The sequence below is a fragment of the Calidris pugnax genome, unplaced genomic scaffold (assembly GCF_001431845.1).
Source record: "Calidris pugnax isolate Ruff unplaced genomic scaffold, ASM143184v1 scaffold89, whole genome shotgun sequence".
Taxonomy (NCBI): Eukaryota; Metazoa; Chordata; class Aves; order Charadriiformes; family Scolopacidae; genus Calidris; species Calidris pugnax.
Genome location: NW_015090865.1, coordinates 4,258,453 through 4,277,054, shown reverse-complemented (window position 1 = coordinate 4,277,054; position 18,602 = coordinate 4,258,453). Strand labels below are relative to the sequence as shown.

Sequence of the window (18,602 nt, the reverse complement as noted above, 5' to 3'; positions counted from 1 at the left end):
TGCCTCCCATTATCCCAAAGGAATGGGGAAGGAGGCCAGGATGCTCAGCTCACACCCAGGACTGTCTCCCCAGCCATCCCTACAGACACCGTCTGCCATATGTAACCAAGACCAGGATGATAGGTGACCTGTCAGTGACTAATTTATGTTATACTTCCTCAAACAGTTCTAGCCAGCCTAAACTGGCACCAGCAAGGACCAGTGTGTGGCCCCTCCCCGCCTCCAGTACCCTGTTCCCACCCAGGCACTTCCCACTCCCTTATTACAGCATCAACAGCCCCATGGAGGTTTAGCTCTACCAGGGGTGTGACGAGGACACCACTCTGGGGTTACTGAAACACTATGCCAGGGGACAGAAACAAGCACTGGGAGGACAATTTCGGGTGGCAGTGCCAGCTGAGAGCCTCTTGGCACAGCAGTCCCTTCGGGCCACCTTTATTTGCAGTGAAGAGCCACAAACTCTGCAAGACACGGAGCAGGAGGTGTGGAGCAAGGGATGTGCCCAACCAACTTCACACTAAAACCCAGCCAGAACAACTATCCTTTTCCCCAGAATCTGGGAATCTTTGGGTAACACGTTTCACACTATTTCCAAAAACCAAAGGGAGAAAAGGACAGAGGAAAAAACACCCCATAAGAGAGATAAAGTGGTCGGCAAAGGGAAAACTAAGCAGACACATATGTAGGAATACGAGGAATGAACCAGCAGTCCTTTTAAGGATGTAGTGCAAAACAAGATTCATTACAGACTGCTCTAAATATTTTGGATTTGTTTAAGAAACACACTCTTAGTTGTTTCTTTCACACAGCTAAGAAGAATGTGTGTCGTCTTGGTTTTGGAGCCACCACCCCCAGCCAGGGAGCCTGGCCCATGCTGGTGGGAGCCACCTTACTGACCTGAACCAAAGGAGCAGGGCACACTCTTCCTGCAGCAGTTAATAACCAGGATTGGAAAAGAAAGGAAAAGAGGAAGAAATGCAGTTTACTTTTAATTTGTGGGCTACAGCTAAAGCTCTGGAGATAAACACACAACCCCAGGATGCCCCATGACCACACTATGCTGACACCACCATAAAACCCTCAATTGCCAGGAGAAGGGAAGCTCCAGCAAGTACCAACTGTAAGCCCTGAGCAAACCCTGAACACTAGAAAGGTTTTAAAGCTATGACCATCTTCATCCATTTGTACTATCTAAACCCAGAGCCAGCAGTAACCAGCTTCTCCAGCCCCCAGGGCAGTGCTGCTCTGCCTACACATCCCGTTCCCCAAGCCCCACAGGCCACCGAGCTGCCCCTACAGTCTCTTTAGCAGAGATACTGCGAGTTATAGAAAAGACCATGGTGCTTAATTTTAATTATACATTAGCTTCCCCACCCCTCCAAGAACTGGAAGTCATCTTGGACTTTACATTAACCTTTTACCAGGCCAGTAGAGCAGAAAGCATCAGGGTCCTTGCAGAAGCCACTTGTAATTTCTCATCATAAATGGGACTGGGATTGGTAGCAAGTCACAGTACTCAACAGCTGTATATTGGACACTCTTGCTTTGATTTTAGTAAATTTTAACCAGACAAATCAGTTCTAAAATCTCATCGTTTTGAAAAAGAATCATTTGACAGATACCTCCACTGCTGCAAAAACCAAGTGAACAAGAAAACCAAACATCTCAGTGCATTTACTTGCAGAGTTTGAAAGAGGAAATGCCACTAAATCTTTCTGATTTGGAACTAATACCCTCCCATCAAGGAAACTACTCATGCTGACATGCAGGAGTGGCACTCATCACATTTTGCACAGCCCAGATTTGCAAGGAATAAAAGCCTTGATGGTATATTTATTTCCTGAGGTGGGGAGAGCATGAATGGATGTCTGCAATAAAACAAAAAAACCCACAGACACACAGAGGCACTTTTCTAAATCCACACAAGATACACAACTATCTTCATGTTTCAGCTAAAAGGAACAAATACCGGGAAAAAACAAACCAGTCTGATACATGTTTTTAAATGAAGCTTGACATTAAATTTAAAATATAGTAAAAAGAATTTTGTACTAGAGTTGAGATGCAAAGAGAGAGTTCAACTAAACAGCTGTCCCAGAGTATCAAACATTTTCCTTGGTACCTTCTGAAAGATAATATCTTCTATGAGAAAAGAAAATAACCGGTCTGCCAAGAATTACTCCTACTCCTGCTCCTCTAATCTTTATTTTTAACTTCAGGGAAAGCTACACTTTGTACATCCAAAAACTTTAAACCGCTACATGTCTCCCACACAAGGCAGACTCAAAGCAAAAGGACCCTCCACAACTGATTGAATTTAAACTTGGAGGTGCACAGTCTGAAGGTACCAAATCCAAACAAACCACCACTTCTCAGCTGGACTCTGAAACCAGGCTACACACCAATGCTTACTCCATCGATTTTCACAAATTTACCTGCCATTTAACATGAACTTGCCCTATTTTATAACCGTGTTTGACTAAGGATTGAGCAGCATTCACCAGAGCTCCAGGTGGCTGCCAACCAGCAACTCACCAAGTTACAACAACTCAGTTGATTTCAACGATAAGAACATACGCTTCAGGCAAAATTGTTCCATTGACAGTTAAATTGTTTTAAGTATGTCACATTAAGACAACAAGACAACCAGCACAAGTGTGGCTTATTGCTTTTACAATTACTGGTTAAACTGGTAGGTCTTCCCAATATAGATGCGCTCTGCAAAACATCCAGAGACAACCACAAAAGAACCTGTGAAACTTCCAGCAGTCCTCCCAAGGTTACTCCTGCTACAAAGAGTATTTGGAAAAGCTTGACGCAAAACACAATTCTGAAATGAAGGACTGATAATTAACAGCTTTGGTAGCTGGTTTTTTGCCCCTCAGTTAAAAAATGACAGTAAGATTTTAAGTTACAGAAAGGAATCCATGAAATCTTGCAGCAGAACGCTAGTAAAAAAACAAGCACACCACTCTATTTACATTCTGCCTTTCTCATCAAGATCTCTTCAAACTATTTTCATTTTAAAAGAACAAATCATTATTGCCTTAAAAGAATTTCTGTGAACGCAGTTTTATGTTTCACGTGCAACTGTATAGTCACAAGCAACATTAAGTACTTGCAAAACCCACACAGATTAAATCTGAAAGCGTGAAATATTTCAAGTAACATCAGAATAGTCAAAAAAAAATCACTTTAGGAAAACAGAGGGAAAAAAAACCCTAATATTTAACACAGTTGCTATCGGAATGCAAGACAGACGCTTGCAAGGCACAAGAATGACCTCCAACAATTGCTCTTGGGCATTCAATAACTTAAGAAATACTGTACAGAATCTCAATTGCTTCATTTCAGAAGGAAAAAGCACTGTGTGTCTGTTGGCATGCAAGGAGCTGAAGGTATCGAGAAATAATGTGAAATCTAACTATTCTCAAAAGAAAATGTGTTCTTCCAACTGTTCACGCAACGCAAAAATAAACTGGAATATTTATTAGCTCAGAGAAACCAAACCCATAAGAACCTTGACATCTGATCCAATATAGCAAATACAGCAGCTCCACAAATTAGTTTTTCTGTTGTAACAACTATGAAGTGACTTCATGAAACATGAAGGAACAGTACGAGACATACTAGTAGTGCTAGAGTTTCAAATGAAGTGTTTTACTCTAAAAATAGTTGCGTATTTCAAGTGTTTAACCTGCTCGTATGCTGGGCCACAAGATATCTGCTTCTGGGAAGTTACAGGACAAAAGTTAACTCACAAGGTCAATAACTGAAGAAAACCCTGCTCTCACATGTCTCTGTTCTTTAACAGCATTGGGAGAATTATCCAGAATTTCCTTAGGAAAGCACTAAAATACAAAACAAAATTGGTATTTGAATTTTTTTGAAGCAGTTGACTACCAAAATACTTTCAGAAAGCCTGTAAACATTTACAGCACAGTATCTGTATTAACACAACATTATTACTTTCAAGGTCAGTATTACACATGCAGTTTCTTGGAGCTACATATTTTGGTGTTATTTTTAACATCTGACAGAGCATCTTGTACTGTTGCAAGCTCTACACTGTTTACAAATACTCCCAAGCTGCAGCTGCTGATTCTACTAGTGTATCTTGCCATAGCAAAAAAGAAAAGTAATTTTAATTCTCCAGTAATGGCTTTTTTTACAGTATTATATGCACTACCATGTTCCGTAGACTGGTTTTGTAATTTTTCCATCTTTCAACAACTACACAGACCAACAGGATTTGGTTACATGGATATCCAATTCTACAAAAGGTCAAAAAAGTCCAAGCAGAGTCGGGAAACACATCTTCCCCGTTGAGATTATGGATGAACTCTGCACCATCTCTTCGCGGGTGCTATTTATGGAGTTTCTACATTTGGATTACTTTTTAAAATTAAAATGCAGAGATTAAAAAAAAAGGTTTCAAAACCTTTAAAATTAAAATGCAGAGATTAAAAAAAAGTTTCAAAATAAAATGTTAAGTTTATGTTTTAATTCTTCATTCTCCCAAAACATTAACCACAAGCATAACAGTACAAGGCAGCAGCTAGCACTACTTACCAACGCAAGCGTTTAGAAACAGCCAGTCAGTCTTTTTCATCCTGTTTTTAATTTGCTTTAGTTTCTTGAAGTCCACTTCGAGTTCTTCCTTGCTGCCAACAGCTCCAGCCAATTCAATTCTTTGGAAGTCCATTTTCACATCAGATTCACGTTTGGTTGTAGGTGGAGATCTTCTTTGGCTATTACCACTACTACAGCTTCCTCTCCACCGAGCTCTGTCTTGCTCGTTTATGATGGAAGAAGCCTCTTCTGTGTCTGCCAGTTCTATTGCTTCGATGTTGTTGGGTCTGGGATGATCACACACGACACACTTCCTGGCCTTCGCCCAGTTTTCATATGTACAAACAGAACAAGTCCAGTGCTGAGCCCTTGTGTTTAGTTTATTTCTGTCATTGTATTCCTCACACGGATCAACAGAAAAAGGGACTGGTCTGGAACCAGAACCTGAAGATTGAGGAGACTCCGTGGGACTCCTGGTCCTGCGTTGAGACAAGCACTGAGTACACCTGATCGCTCTCGGCCAGTTCAAGTACGTGCACATGTGGCACGACCATTTATTTGCACTTTCCATACTGTAAGATGATTTAACCCTCGGTCTCGCACTAGAATCCGGACATATCAAAGGACTACTCCCTCCTTCAGTGCTCGTAGGATCCCAGTCTCTACCAATATCACTCGAACCACTCTTAAATGGATCTTCTGTGATAATTGTTCCACTAGGTCTCTGAGCACGACACATGGTACATTTGATTGCAGATGGCCAATTTTCATATGTACAATACTCACAAGCCCATTTAATTCCACGCTCTGTCATCGTGCACTTCTTGAAATGAACTGCGTCAGGCAGAAAGCTAAGTAATCAGAATACAGCATTAGTACACAACGGTGGCACAGGAGATCTGTTTCAAAAAACAACAAAAAAGGTAAATGAGATTTAACCCAGTTGACATAACAAACATAAACATCAGGCTGGGCAACCGGGCAGTCTTTTTTTTTCTTTATACTATTAGAACATTCAGGGGGAGAAAAACCACCAGGTAAAGGATAAGACTTGAGTTAACTGCATTTTAAATGCAGAATTCAGGATCTCCTACTGCACAAATCTCAGTTCTGCATTTCTGGAGTTTCTTAAATTTGAGCAGAGGCTTGCAAAACTAATTTGGAAAACAGATACACACCAAACATAAAGAATACTGGAGAAAGGACCAATAGGGCTACAGAAACAAGTGACAAATATTAAATTATTGAAATAAAACTCAGTATGAATACAGCAGTACAAGAAATGGAACACAAAGTCTAGATGCTCTAGGATTTGGAAGGAAGGAGTGTTACAAGTGGGGAGCTATACAGTGAGTAAGCAGTTCCTTTGGAAAAGTAGGTGTAGGAGTTTACATAAAATGCATACATTTAATTGTATACATGTGCTTAACCAAGACTAGGCCTTGACTGGACATCACTCATAACAGCAGCATTACGAACTTGAAATACCACTTGAGAGCAAGTACAAGGTGTGTGTGTTGACAAGCTAACACAGTATTTTCATTCTACAAACCCAGATTGCAACCCAGTTCCAACTCACTTTTTCTCTAATGAAGAAGGGATTCTGTCTTCATGCTGGCCCAGACTTTTCCCTCAGATCGCCAAATACGAAGGATGAGACTAAGCAGATAACTATTCCTGTAAACAAAACGAAAACACACTCATTATAGGTTTCCTACTGGACCTGAGTAACCAGAAAGTTAATCATTAAATGCCACACCTACTCCGATCCTAATTTACTTGTTTAAACTCAGTCATGACCTGCCGAGACTAACATATAGAGTGGTTAAAATAAACCAGTATTTATAAGAATCAGTTGCCATACAAGTGATAAGACTAACATATAGAGTGGTTAAAATAAACCAGGATTTATAAAGAACCAGTTGCCATACAAGTGATCAATCTGCTGAAGTAAAAGCACAAAATCCAAGCAACTTCAAATTCACACGAAAACATCTATAAACACTCATATTGGAATGAGGAACAGTATGGGGAAGGAAAAAAAGCTTTGATCCCCTCCAGTTTGTGTAGAGGGGAAGGGTGAGGCAGGTAGATAAAGGACAAATAGAAAAAAATATATACAGTCTGTTTCCTTCCTTATCACAGAATCGTTACCCAACACATAAGATTCAATTACGTGCTATTTTTAAGCATGCAAAACTATTTAAAATACAAATTTGTCATACCAATTGACTGACTATTCCCATTCATCATATTGCAACTCTCTTGGCTAACAAAAACACCTGGAATCTAGTAAACAAGGACTGAGAAGTCAGACAACAGGATGACATTCAAAACTAGACACATCAAACTAAAAATTAGTTTATACCTGTTCTCCAGTTAGGAAATGTTTAATGAGTTAGTACGTTCTTCACCAAAACACCTTCACACACACCTTGCTCTATGAAGGCAGAGCTAAATGTCCACTTAAATTTGTCACCCTTACTCCTACTATTGCCCTTCTGTGGGCTCCAGCGGGCAGCAGCAGAGGATTTTTCCAGCAGCTCCACTCTGATCTATTCACCGTATCAGGTGGCTGCATGAATGAGGGGCTATCGCATGGCCGGGACCGAGGGGAGGCCAGGACTATCCTTTTCACCAGAGATCCATATTTATGCTGCGTGAAAGCAGATGAGCAATCAGGAAGATGTAAAGCTTTCTCATAAAGCCGGGGTTCTAACATGACTTATCTGAACAGCCTGCAGAGCACTTCACTCCCACCTATACGTTATAAAACTGTGTCAGACTAAGGAATGTGCTGAGAAGGCAGTTGGACTTCCTACTGCTTCCCCTCCACCGTTCACTCAGAAAAGTCCATGCCCACTTGTAATGGAAAAAAAAAAAGGAGCAAGATCATACTACGGTCCCCATATCTGTAATAAAATAAGTGGAAAATACATATATAGTGAAAAATACAAATATATATATATATATACTCAAGAATACAAAGTCAACTTGATTATACCAAAGGTGACTTCATAAAGAAGACTCTTCAGAAACGTGAAGGCAAAACAGTTCCTCTGCTCCACAAAGAAACTAAAGCTTTGCCAAAAACACTTCCCATACAAGTACACTATACACTAGATGTATCTATTCCATTTGGTCAAGGCTATTTTTCCCAAATCCCAAAAATAAGGTGGGTTTTTATGACTTTCATCAATGTTTCTGAATACACTTATTCTCTCTATAAACAGTAGACTTTTCTGAGATATTAATGTTTCCTGGTTAGGAACTTAAGAGAGGCGAACAGGGTTTTCAGAAAAGAGAAGGAAGCAGCACCCCATCCGTGCACCTGCCAACTGCCACCCACAGAACCCCCAAGAGCAGTCTCCCTTGCCCTGAAGGACACCCAGAAAGTGGCTGTCCCAATACTTCCACACCCAACACAAGCTTGAGAATAATTTCTACCCGAGCAGAAACTGGTAGATTTTCAGTAGGTAAAGTTTTTAATCAAAAGCTACATAAGCATACAACGTGTGACAAAACCCAAGAGGGATCTGCGACTGTAAATGGTCTCTCACCTGCCCTAGTTTTCAAAGCCTTAAACCCAGCGTTCCCATCGCAAGCAAATCTCAACCCACGGTTGGGATGGGGCGAGAAAACAAAGCATCATCTGTTTTTCTGACATTCAGGCTGGGAAAGGAGATCACTGCTCAAGTCGAAAAGCAGCTGGTTAAAAAAATGATCTAAACAAATACTGAGATACTATTTATGAAACTAAATAGCCCAGTGCATACCGTGTTACTGAAAAGCTTTCCCATATATCATGAGATTAGGTTTTTAGCTGTAATAATTCTTTGTGCCCCTTAAAAAGCTAGATGCTTTCAGATATAATTCTTAGAGAGGCTGAGTATCTGCAGCTTTGAAAGCCTCTGAGATAGGGCTCGCTACCTCCAAACATGAGGCCTCAGGTTATTATCTAGTAAAGAATATAAAAAGGCTCAATGGAACAATGCAATTTCTCTTTTTTGATAGCTCTGCAAACACCCACTACAGCACAGCTACATGAGAAAATTTAGCACTTTCACACATCAGGATTTGGGGTTTTTTTTACTTTCTGGTCTTGGTCTGACCCCCAGTTGCACTTCAGCCCAGGGACACCAGAACCAGCTGATTTACTAGTGATGCAGGATCACCATCCATCACTGAGCAGTCTGAAGCTTGTTACATTTTTTCAGAATTACTTCTTTGCCACCCTGTCTTCAAGTTAACTTGTTATTTTAGATTCTTCAGAGAGGAGAAGTTGAATCATGTAGTACCTCCTCTCCCAGAGCAATAGCACAGCAGTGACTGGGAGGTGCAGGTGCGTGACTTAACGTCCAAAAAAGCATGAGCAAACAAGAAATTAAAACCCACTAAACTCCAAGCGAGTTCCAATTGATCAGTTTGTACACTGTGCTAAATACCTTCTGGACAGACTACTAAAATAACTCAGCACACTAAAGAGGAGGATGTATTAAATTCTGCTAAATCAAGTGAAGAAAAATCAAAACATTATCAGACCTACTAAATAAAGTCAGACAGAAAAGGACACCTAGAACAATCGGAATATTTTCTTTTGCTTTGTTTCAAGAATATTTTTCTTTTTAGGCACATGGGAAAACACAAACCAGTACAGAGAAATTGGGAAGAAACAATGAAGTCCTCAAATAACATTTTTATCACAGGATATATTATATTCCACTGTATCCAGAAGTTGTTTTTTTTATCCTCTGGCTCAAATAAGGAACAATATGGAGCTCCATTTCATTAACTGACCAAGCTCTTCCCCGTAAAGAGGCCAGATGCTGATTGAACCCAGTCTACACTACGGATTTTTTGCTGGGACAGTTATGTCAGAAGCACATCTGTGCTGGCAGAAACTGTATGTAATTATACTGATCAAATCAGTGTTCCCACCTCCACTCGTTTTGCCCGTGTCTATGGATTTTCAAACAAAGCTAACTCTTTCTATATTTACAGGGAAAAGAGAGCTCAACTTCAGCCTTCAGCAAGGCTTGCCAGGGAAAAGAGATCCCCTCTTTCCCCCCCAATGTGGCTGCCCCTCTTAGGCTGCTCCAAAAAAGACACGCAGGCTGGATTATTTAGCTTTATTTTAAAACACTGAAGCAACTTTTCAGAGGAACAAAAGAAGCAGAAGCGTCTTGTTCTGAAAGAAAGAGCAGAATCTACTCACTCAACAGTTTGTGACTGTAGAAGTCACACCTTTCCCACATCCAACCACAAAAAGGAGCGAGTCAAAGCACAAGATCAAACAGCAGCATCTTCACTGTCTGTATTCTTCATGTATTATGAAATATGGTGTATTTAAATGTACATCTACCAAGAAAAAGTCTCAATCTGACAGCTGTAATTGCTCACTAACAGCTGGAGAATGTTGCTGTGAAGTTTACATATACATGATGGACAAACAGGTTTTTAAGAAAAATTGCCTATGATTAACCCTGCATAATTTGACACATTTTCAGAAGCGTTCCCCCTGGTACGTCACTACCTCGAGTTCTCTTCCAATTACCCGCAGAAAACCGGCATACTTCTTAGAAAACCTGAAGTTCATTCATACACAAATAAGCTTTCTAATTAAAGCTGTAAAAGGAAAACCTGTTAAAAATCACACATCTGGTTTATCACCTTAAACAGTTATGATAAAACATGCACTAGACTGAACCCAGACAGTTGTAGCTGGTTTTGTTCTGTAAAACTGCAGAACATTGTTTTTTTTTTTAAGATGCACAAGGTGAATTTGAATCAACTGGTCACAACAGGAAACAAAGCAATAGTTTGATTTCACCATTTCCAAGCAAATACACTTATAAACAGCGTGGACTCTACCCAGAGTATCTTTGTAAAGCTCATATAAGCTGTACCAAGGGACTCTTTAAACAAAGATTTTGCCAGTTTTTAAATACAGCCAGTAGGAAGGTCTAGAGGATAAAACAGCTCTACACAAGCTCCAATCAAAAAGGCCAATTTGTTTCTTTCAAACTTGGAAACTCTCTGAAAAGCTCAATGACTTCTTACATGAGACACATCACTATTTAAACTGGCTCAAATTCACTTTTGTTATTTGGGTCCGAGAATCTTTGTGAAGTATCACACTGTCAATACACTTCAACAAAAGCAACTTACATTTTTAAATAACCTACTTGAAATTTATTGCCAAGTATTAAGGATTGATTTTCACATGTAATTTGCCTTGACGAATTTTCTAAGGTGGAATTTTACTGACACTTTCTTCTCTTAATTTACTTTGTTACTTACTCCACCTTCAACTCTTGGCTATTCTTGCATGACTGCTTTCTCAAGAACACAGCATGAGCCTCAACAGATCAGTACATTAAAAGTACAGAACTTGAACCCAGGCTTCTAGAGTTTGAAGGGAACTAACAATAACTTCCATTGTCATCTCTGCAAATTAGTTTAAAAAAAAAAAATTAAGAACATTGACCTTGTCAATGAGACAACCAAATCAGATCAGCGCTGAATCTGGAAGCTTCGCAGTAAGGGCAATAACTATGTATTATAATAAATAAGGGAAAGATTACTGCAAAGCCACAAACATAGAAGCATTTTCTGTATTGACCTGAACATCAAAGAAAGGAATCACCAAGTGAGCATAGTTTGCTTTGGTTGGTAGGGTAGTTTGTTAAAAGTGAAAAGATACTGTCCCAAACTGATCAGCAAAAAGGAAAAAATACTGTAATGTCAGGAAAAGAACATTTAAATCCTTTTCTGCGAGCTGCTCTATGAGGTGGGGTATTTTGTTTATGAAATTTTTATTTCTTTAAAGACAACTAGGTGGCTATTTGCAGTACAGACAGTAGGAACTGGTCTCAGACTGCAGCGACCATTGCAGAAACCCCCTTCTTCTAAAAATACAGATAAAAAGCAAGAACTGTGTTGGGAGACAGAGGATTTTGTCAAACTACATTATCCTTCCCATCCTCAGCCCAGTAAGAGCACTGCTCTTGAAACATGCACCTTTTCTCTTCCTTTACTCCCAAAAACATGGAGAACAGGAGGAACATTGCTGTCTTAAGAGAGGCATCATTGTGTTACAACTGGTACAAATCTTAGTTCTATTAAGGACCAAATCATTGCTGTGTAAATCACAACACAATCTACAAACTGTAACATTAACGGTGCATGAAAAAGGAAAAACTGAAAACATTTTAGTTATAACTGAGTAACTATTTACAATCAGTACGTGAGCTTTAACATATTTTTTTCCAGTTTTCACAGTCTGGGCTGCCAACAAAGACTCTGTGCTGCAGATTTTTAGGTATGACCTTCATTACATACAGCTTTTCATCTACTCTTATAAGCAGGCAATTAGTTAAAATCCAGAAGAGTTAATCTTTCACAAAGAAACACGGTGGAAGAAATGCAGCTCCCTTCACCAAAAAAAATTCTCTGATAAAGTTACTTTTGAAAACATTTAGAAATATTTTCATTGGTTGAATTCTGAAGGGCTTCATTTACATACAATTAATAAAAAACTGTTTTCTTATTTATTTATGGATTCATATCATTTCAAAGCATCTTAAGTCTAGTTTATTAGGTATTTATTGTATTCAGAAAAATTATGCTGATTTTGCTTCAGCTTTCTTGTCAGTATTCTATTCACACTTCCAATCCAAGTGCTATCATTTCAAATAAACCTTAAAGCCTGACTTTGCATAAGCAAGAGAATTTATATGCAATTTTAATGCAAGAGGATGCCTAATTTTGCAAATGTTCTATGCAGGAAGAATCTTAGGAGACATCTGAAATACGAGTATTGACAATGAACTTCAGGTGAGGATTTAGACCTAAATATAAACAGACTCTTCTGCAAAAGCTGAAAACTCATCACAGAATTAACAGATATTTGACAATACTAAACATTCACTCTTCCTGCTGTCTTTTGTTATTTTGCTGTTTATCCCTAGAAGCATTTTTGTGCTCTTTACTACAGTTAATCCTGCTGTGTAACTTGCAAAGTACAAGTCTCCATTTTATCTGTTACTTATCTCAAATGGGTCAAACTACATACAGCTCAGTTAAATTTATGACTAAAAACTACGAAAACCTTAACTGCTGAAAACAACCTATTAAAAAAAAAAAAAAAAAGCAGTTTGCAGTTCAGTCCTCTTCCTTATTTTAGGAGAGAGTTACATTTTTCAGGGCTTTAAACCCAATTAAAAGCAAACAACTATTTAGATGAGACGTTACTAGACATTCGAATGAACTAAATACATCTGCTTACTTAGAAACCAATACCATTTGGGAGAAAGGGAGTAAGCAGATCAACACTTACATAATACACAGCATCTCCCCCACAATACTAATCAAAAACCAAGCAAAGTGACTCAAAATAATGAGCTACAGTAGAATATTTGCATAAATACAGCCAGCGCCGTTTAATGAATGTGATCATCATGAACAGTCAGAAAGAGATGAATACTGACTCAGGGTAAGATGTACAACACGTAATAAAACACAACAGAATTGTTAAAACTTCAATTTTTAAGACACTCGCCTTGAACAAAGTACACAAGTTGAACAAGAGGATTCTTTATAAAAGCCGAGGTCAAATAAAAAAAAATACAGTTTATCTGTGTTTGGACTATAAGCCTAAAACATGCGTCTCAGTTTTTTGTTTAGAACTCAGCCATCCTCACACAAGATGAGGAAAACCAGATGTCACGCTCCGAACAAAAACACACTGCGGAGTCAGACATCAAAACTTTGAAACACTTCAACCTGTCCAACAACCAAGGAACATTATATTAAAACTTGTACGTTTGACATTCAGTTCTAGTAATTAACTTCTGGACCTCCTCAATGCTGGCTGACCATAAATTAGACCATGGGTAGATGCCGACAGAGTCACCATTTGGTGGAGAAAACCCACCTGCCTCCTGATAGAACAAGGAAACACACTCAACGTCAACTATGCTGGAGTTTCCTCCTAATTAATGGCAAACCACTTTGAGATACAGTTAAGGAACACCTTTGGTATACCCATTTGCAATGGGGCTATATTTAAGGGAAATTCTAGTTCAAATAAGCCGTACAAGTTATACTCCTTTTATCTAGCTCTTGCTAAGATATCGGCTAGACAGCAAAATAGCAAATAAATAAATAAAAAAGAAGCAAAAATGCTATTATCACAGCACATAAAAAACACTACCGTCTATGTCATCACTTAACATAGTGCAAAGAACTACTATCAAATATCACAGGGAAAACAAATTCAAACTTCTTTTAGAGAAAGAGTGATCTCATTTTTTTTAAATCGCTTTTTTTTTTTAACATTATGACTAGTAATCTGCATTTCGCTCATGATACGCACACAACAACTCCAAGGTAATCACTGCAAGGTGCTCTGAGCTTCTAAAAAGTTTCAGAGTAACAGCTCTAAACCAGCAAACCTTCTGCTTTTGGGGGGAATAACTTTCTGCTGGAGACAACACTCAACAACCTTCTTTAAATAAACCATTTCAGAAAGCCATGAGGTGACAATTATTTTTATCCCTGCCAAGCTAAACAGTAATGGGGAGGTCAAAAAAATGTAAATAGTCCAGCAGACCATCCCAAACCTTCAGCAAGATAAAAATTAGCTTCTCAACAAGCACACAGTAGGGGGAAGCCTTTGTAGCCAAAACCTAAACCCACAGGCCCATCGGATAGAAGGCATAAACGACAGTGTTAAGACACCCAGTACAAAGTAACTCTGATTTAGTAGTGGGAACTAAAAAGAAAAGAAAAGAAAAAGCCCAGCATGAAACAAGCGTATATACTCAATGCTTCTTGAAACTGCAGCAGCCTTAAGGCTCAGACCTGTAGTTGAAGCTGTTTCAGGGAGTATTCAGACTAATAAATATCCAGCTGTCTCTGCTGAATCCCCACTTTGGTACTGGGAAGACAAATGGAGACAGAAGAAATACTTTCAAGCCCATTAGTCTGAAAGAAGAACAGCACTCACACAATGAGCTAATGCACTTCTAGGCTTTGCAAACACAAGAAATAAGACTCTCGTAAACCGACAATCACCTTCACAAAGAAAATTTCCTATTTTTTGCTAGAATTATCCACAGTTATTAACTTTATGACAGTGATTTGTCCTCCCAGATAATCAACTGACCGTGCACCAAGAGCCGCATGGCTTTCAAGTGAATGGACCTACAAAAGTACATGGAACTTCAAAGCCACTAAAAGATTATTTGATCATAATAGTTCTAATCTACTGAAAACAACACAGACCACTCAGGTTTATTTTTCTTTCCAGAGTCACGTAAACCGCGGCTCAGACAATTTTCTTTAGCTCAGGAAAGCTAACTCCTCAATAGCTAGAAGACAGCAGAACACCAGCAGAACATAACTTACATGTTTCTTAATGCCTGCAAACTCCCCAGTAACTTGGGAGCTTTTCTGCTTCATTAAAAACAGCTACTCAAGACTACACGCTAAATCAAATCCAAGTCAAAGAATCACAAGGAGGATTTTTAAACCTTAACATTCGTGTGCAAAAATAATGGCAAACGTAACCTGAATAAAACATCACCGTGCCCTGGCTTCTGACATGGTGAGAGGAATGAGAAGGAAAAAAAAAAAAAAAAAAAAAAACAACATAAAAAGACTTCAGCCTTCTTGCTCACCAGTGACAGCTTCAGAAAGAAGTCCTATTTACACTTACCAAAATAGACCTGGGTCCATCCTTCCAGTCCCCCCATCACCTGGGCAGCAGGTCACACGTCTGGTACTGGTTTTATACCTAGCTCTCACGACTTCAAGTATTTTCAGCTTAATTCGGAGCTCAACCTTAAAGACTGAGGTAAATCCCGTGCATTTGTCTTGAAGTCCTAACTTTTCTCAATTTAAAATGCAGGTGTGAATACAAGCAAAATTAGCAGCCACTCTCAGCAAAAAAAATACTCCACCTTACTAAAAATAAAAAAATAACAGCGCAATAGTATCCTTGTTTTAAGAACAAGTAGAACACATTATATCAGGATAAATTCAAATAACCAAAGGGAAAACTGCCAGCTTATATATCTGCTGTACAGTAAAAGGTGGAAAAATGGGCTGCAAATTTGACTGCTTCAAAGGGAAGATGCTCTACACATACCACCACTCTTTCCAAGGTATTACCCCTCCATGATCCTTGTTAAAAAAATCTATCATTCCTTCTGTTTTCTTGAACCAAGGTCTCCGTATTGGCCCCCTCTTGAAGACAGTTCCTTCTTCAAACGTCACTGCACTCATTCCCTGATCCACCCCCTCCACACCTCTCCTCCCTCCACTCTCCACCAAAATGAGCTTTCACAGAAATGGGACAGCAGCAGAGGAAAAAAAAGCTGGTTTGAAAAATACCAGGCAGAGGATACAACTCCAGTTGTATCCTACAGACCTTCTGAAAACCTGCCCCTGCCACACAAGAAGGAAATACAAAATAATCTTCATTATTATAGATGAACATGTTCTCAGAATGGATGAAGTACTACAGTTCGTGTTTTAAAGAACGTTAGCTGTTAGACACTGAAGAGAGAACAGTCCTATTGATGATCTTGTATTTCAAGAAAATTCCAAAAGAATTAACTGCATTCGTATGAGAAGCGTGCTTCAGCAATTGATGCAAAAATGAACACAGGCACAAAATCAATCCGAGTCTGTGCAAGTTCAAGCAATGTCAGCTATGCAAGAAGTGCTACAAAAAAGAGCGAGTACCAGGAAAGGGTCTGAACTAGAAGACAGAACTTTTCTTTTTAAGGTATAACAAATTCCATTACGCTGACATTACAAAGTTATAATTATCTGCTATTTAACCGATTTCACCAAGCTATGCCATTTGACAACTGAAGTGGTAAGCTCTTCATCGGCTGCATTGAAAAAAAATTATCTTTGCAACTTTGCCTCATTTCCCTCTTCATATGTAGTACTACTGAAAAAAAATAAAAATTAAGAACTCTGTTACAGCTAAGCCAGCCATTTTCAGCTGCCAAACTAAAGTTTAGTTCCATTTTAGAACCGGGAGCCTGTGGATCATAATTCATGCAGTTAAAATGAGGATTACTTGTTGACATGAATTTTGAACAGCCCAAAATAACCCAGTCTTCAAATTTTGGTGGGGAGGAAGGGGCATGAGATTACTGACAGAACGTGCAGCCGCAGTTTAAATGCTTTGCTGCAATTAGTAGATGGCATATCGCGATAAAGAATGTAGTGATTCAAAGTTCTGCACAATTCCAACCCAGTGCAAAACTGATATGGCAAAGAGAAGCTGGAAAGAGAAACGTTAAGACCTAAGTTAATACCACATGAAGGAGCCAGTAAATCTCACATTAAAGTGCCTGTGAGTACATTTGATTATTTGATTGACTGTATTAAAAATAACCTCCCATACAATCAGTAAAGTATTTTTCTACTTACACTTCTGACTTATTTACAGATCCATCTTCCAAAGAACACCAAAGATGGATGGGATTTCCCATCCCCAAGGAATGTCCATATCAAGTGAGGTACAATTAGAATGGCCACACACAAGGCTAAATAAGACTGAAAATGTTCCCTTGACCAACTTTGTGTTTTAACTAGTCTCCAATTTAAGTCATGCTTCTGTGATGAATCCCATTGATGCTTTTCTGCCACTCAGCGTTCCAATTACATTAATATTTTTAATTATACTTCTGAGAAAATGCTAATGGATACAACTCTACAATACCAGAGTATAGCCTCATTGGTCATCTCCATCTGCCTGTCCTTACTTAAGCGGCATAAGACAAGTAAAGGTAATAATTTCTTTTTTTCTTCAAGAGAATTACACCACATTAAAATTAGAGTTTTACAAACCCTGCAAAATGCAACACATCCAAAAGCGTTATTCTCTTTTAATGCTCTGACAGACTGAAATCAGAAGTGATCTTTTGCATATGACACACTAGACTGCACAGCAAGACACCAATTCAACTTGGCCTTGGAAGGAGGCAAATAAAGGCGTTCCAGAACACCCCCTGCTGCTTACCTGCTTCCCCCCATCTCTGAGTAACCACTGAAAAAGGAAAGAAAATTAAAAAAGAAATGGGCTTCACAAATCTCTTCTGCAGTCATCCAACACCAAAAAAAAAAAAAAAGGAAGGAAAAGCAAGACTAAGCACAACAAATCTCTCCTGGGCTACTTTAACACACAATATGGGTTAGAGAAAGGAAGAAGTTAAGGTATTACACAGAAGACATCTCACCTTTCAATTTCTGCATCAACAAACCTATCAACGTGTTAAACTCGCACGCCAGTCTCACCACTGATGGCACAGCAGGTAGCTGGGGAGCACAGACTGTTCAAGCCCAGCACAAAGCCTGTCACACAACCATTTGTTTACTACATCGACGCCCAAGAATTCTAGAAAAAAGTTGCCATTATTGTTATCACCGAAAGTCACCGCAGCAACAAAAAGTTCTCCGCAGCCCTGCTGTGTCTGCCGGGCAGGAGACCCACAGCAATTTTCTCCTGTCACTTCTCCCACCCGCTGCTCTGGGGAGAGCAGGGAGCACGGTGGGGACGCCGTCCCAAAGCGGGGTGGATCACCCGGTGGGCCAGACTCCAATGACTTGGGTTGAGGGTGGAAGGGACACCTTTAGTCATCCCAAAGGAAGGGCCACCAGACACCTCCGTGACCTCCGCAGAGAAGTTTACCTTCTCCTGGCCGGGAGCTGCCGCAGTCTGGGACCGGGAAGGTAGAGTCAGAAAGGCATTGGAAGCGTTCACCTAACTCCTGAATCCAACTTTTTCTTCTTAAAAAACAAACAAAACAAAACAAAAAAACCACCACAAACTTCATCTCGCAAAAACAAGCTCGATTTTGAAATACTTCCCACGCGGTACTTTATTTCTGCTAAAGTACCCACAATACCTGAGACTGTACTACGGGCGGTATCATGGAAGTTGTGCTCTGCAAAACACACAGATCCAAGCACCTATTCCATCAGCTATTCCACCGCGGCACACACCC

General features: G+C 39.4%; 1 protein-coding gene across 2 annotated transcripts in view; it reads right to left on the bottom strand.

The window, feature by feature from the left end:
* ZRANB1 (zinc finger, RAN-binding domain containing 1) overlaps nucleotides 1-18,602 on the bottom strand; it is a 62,073-nt gene that overhangs the window by 22,546 nt on the left and 20,925 nt on the right. Inside the window, exons 2-3 of one of the 2 annotated variants that reach the window (XM_014945319.1) lie at nucleotides 6,152-6,249; nucleotides 4,573-5,471 (exon numbers count right to left, since the gene is read on the bottom strand). In XM_014945319.1, the coding sequence (XP_014800805.1) occupies nucleotides 4,573-5,386 (814 nt within the window). In that variant the 5' untranslated portion in view covers nucleotides 5,387-5,471; nucleotides 6,152-6,249. The remainder of the gene's footprint in view (nucleotides 1-4,572; nucleotides 5,472-6,151; nucleotides 6,250-18,602) is intronic. The other variant, XM_014945318.1, reaches the window with a different exon arrangement.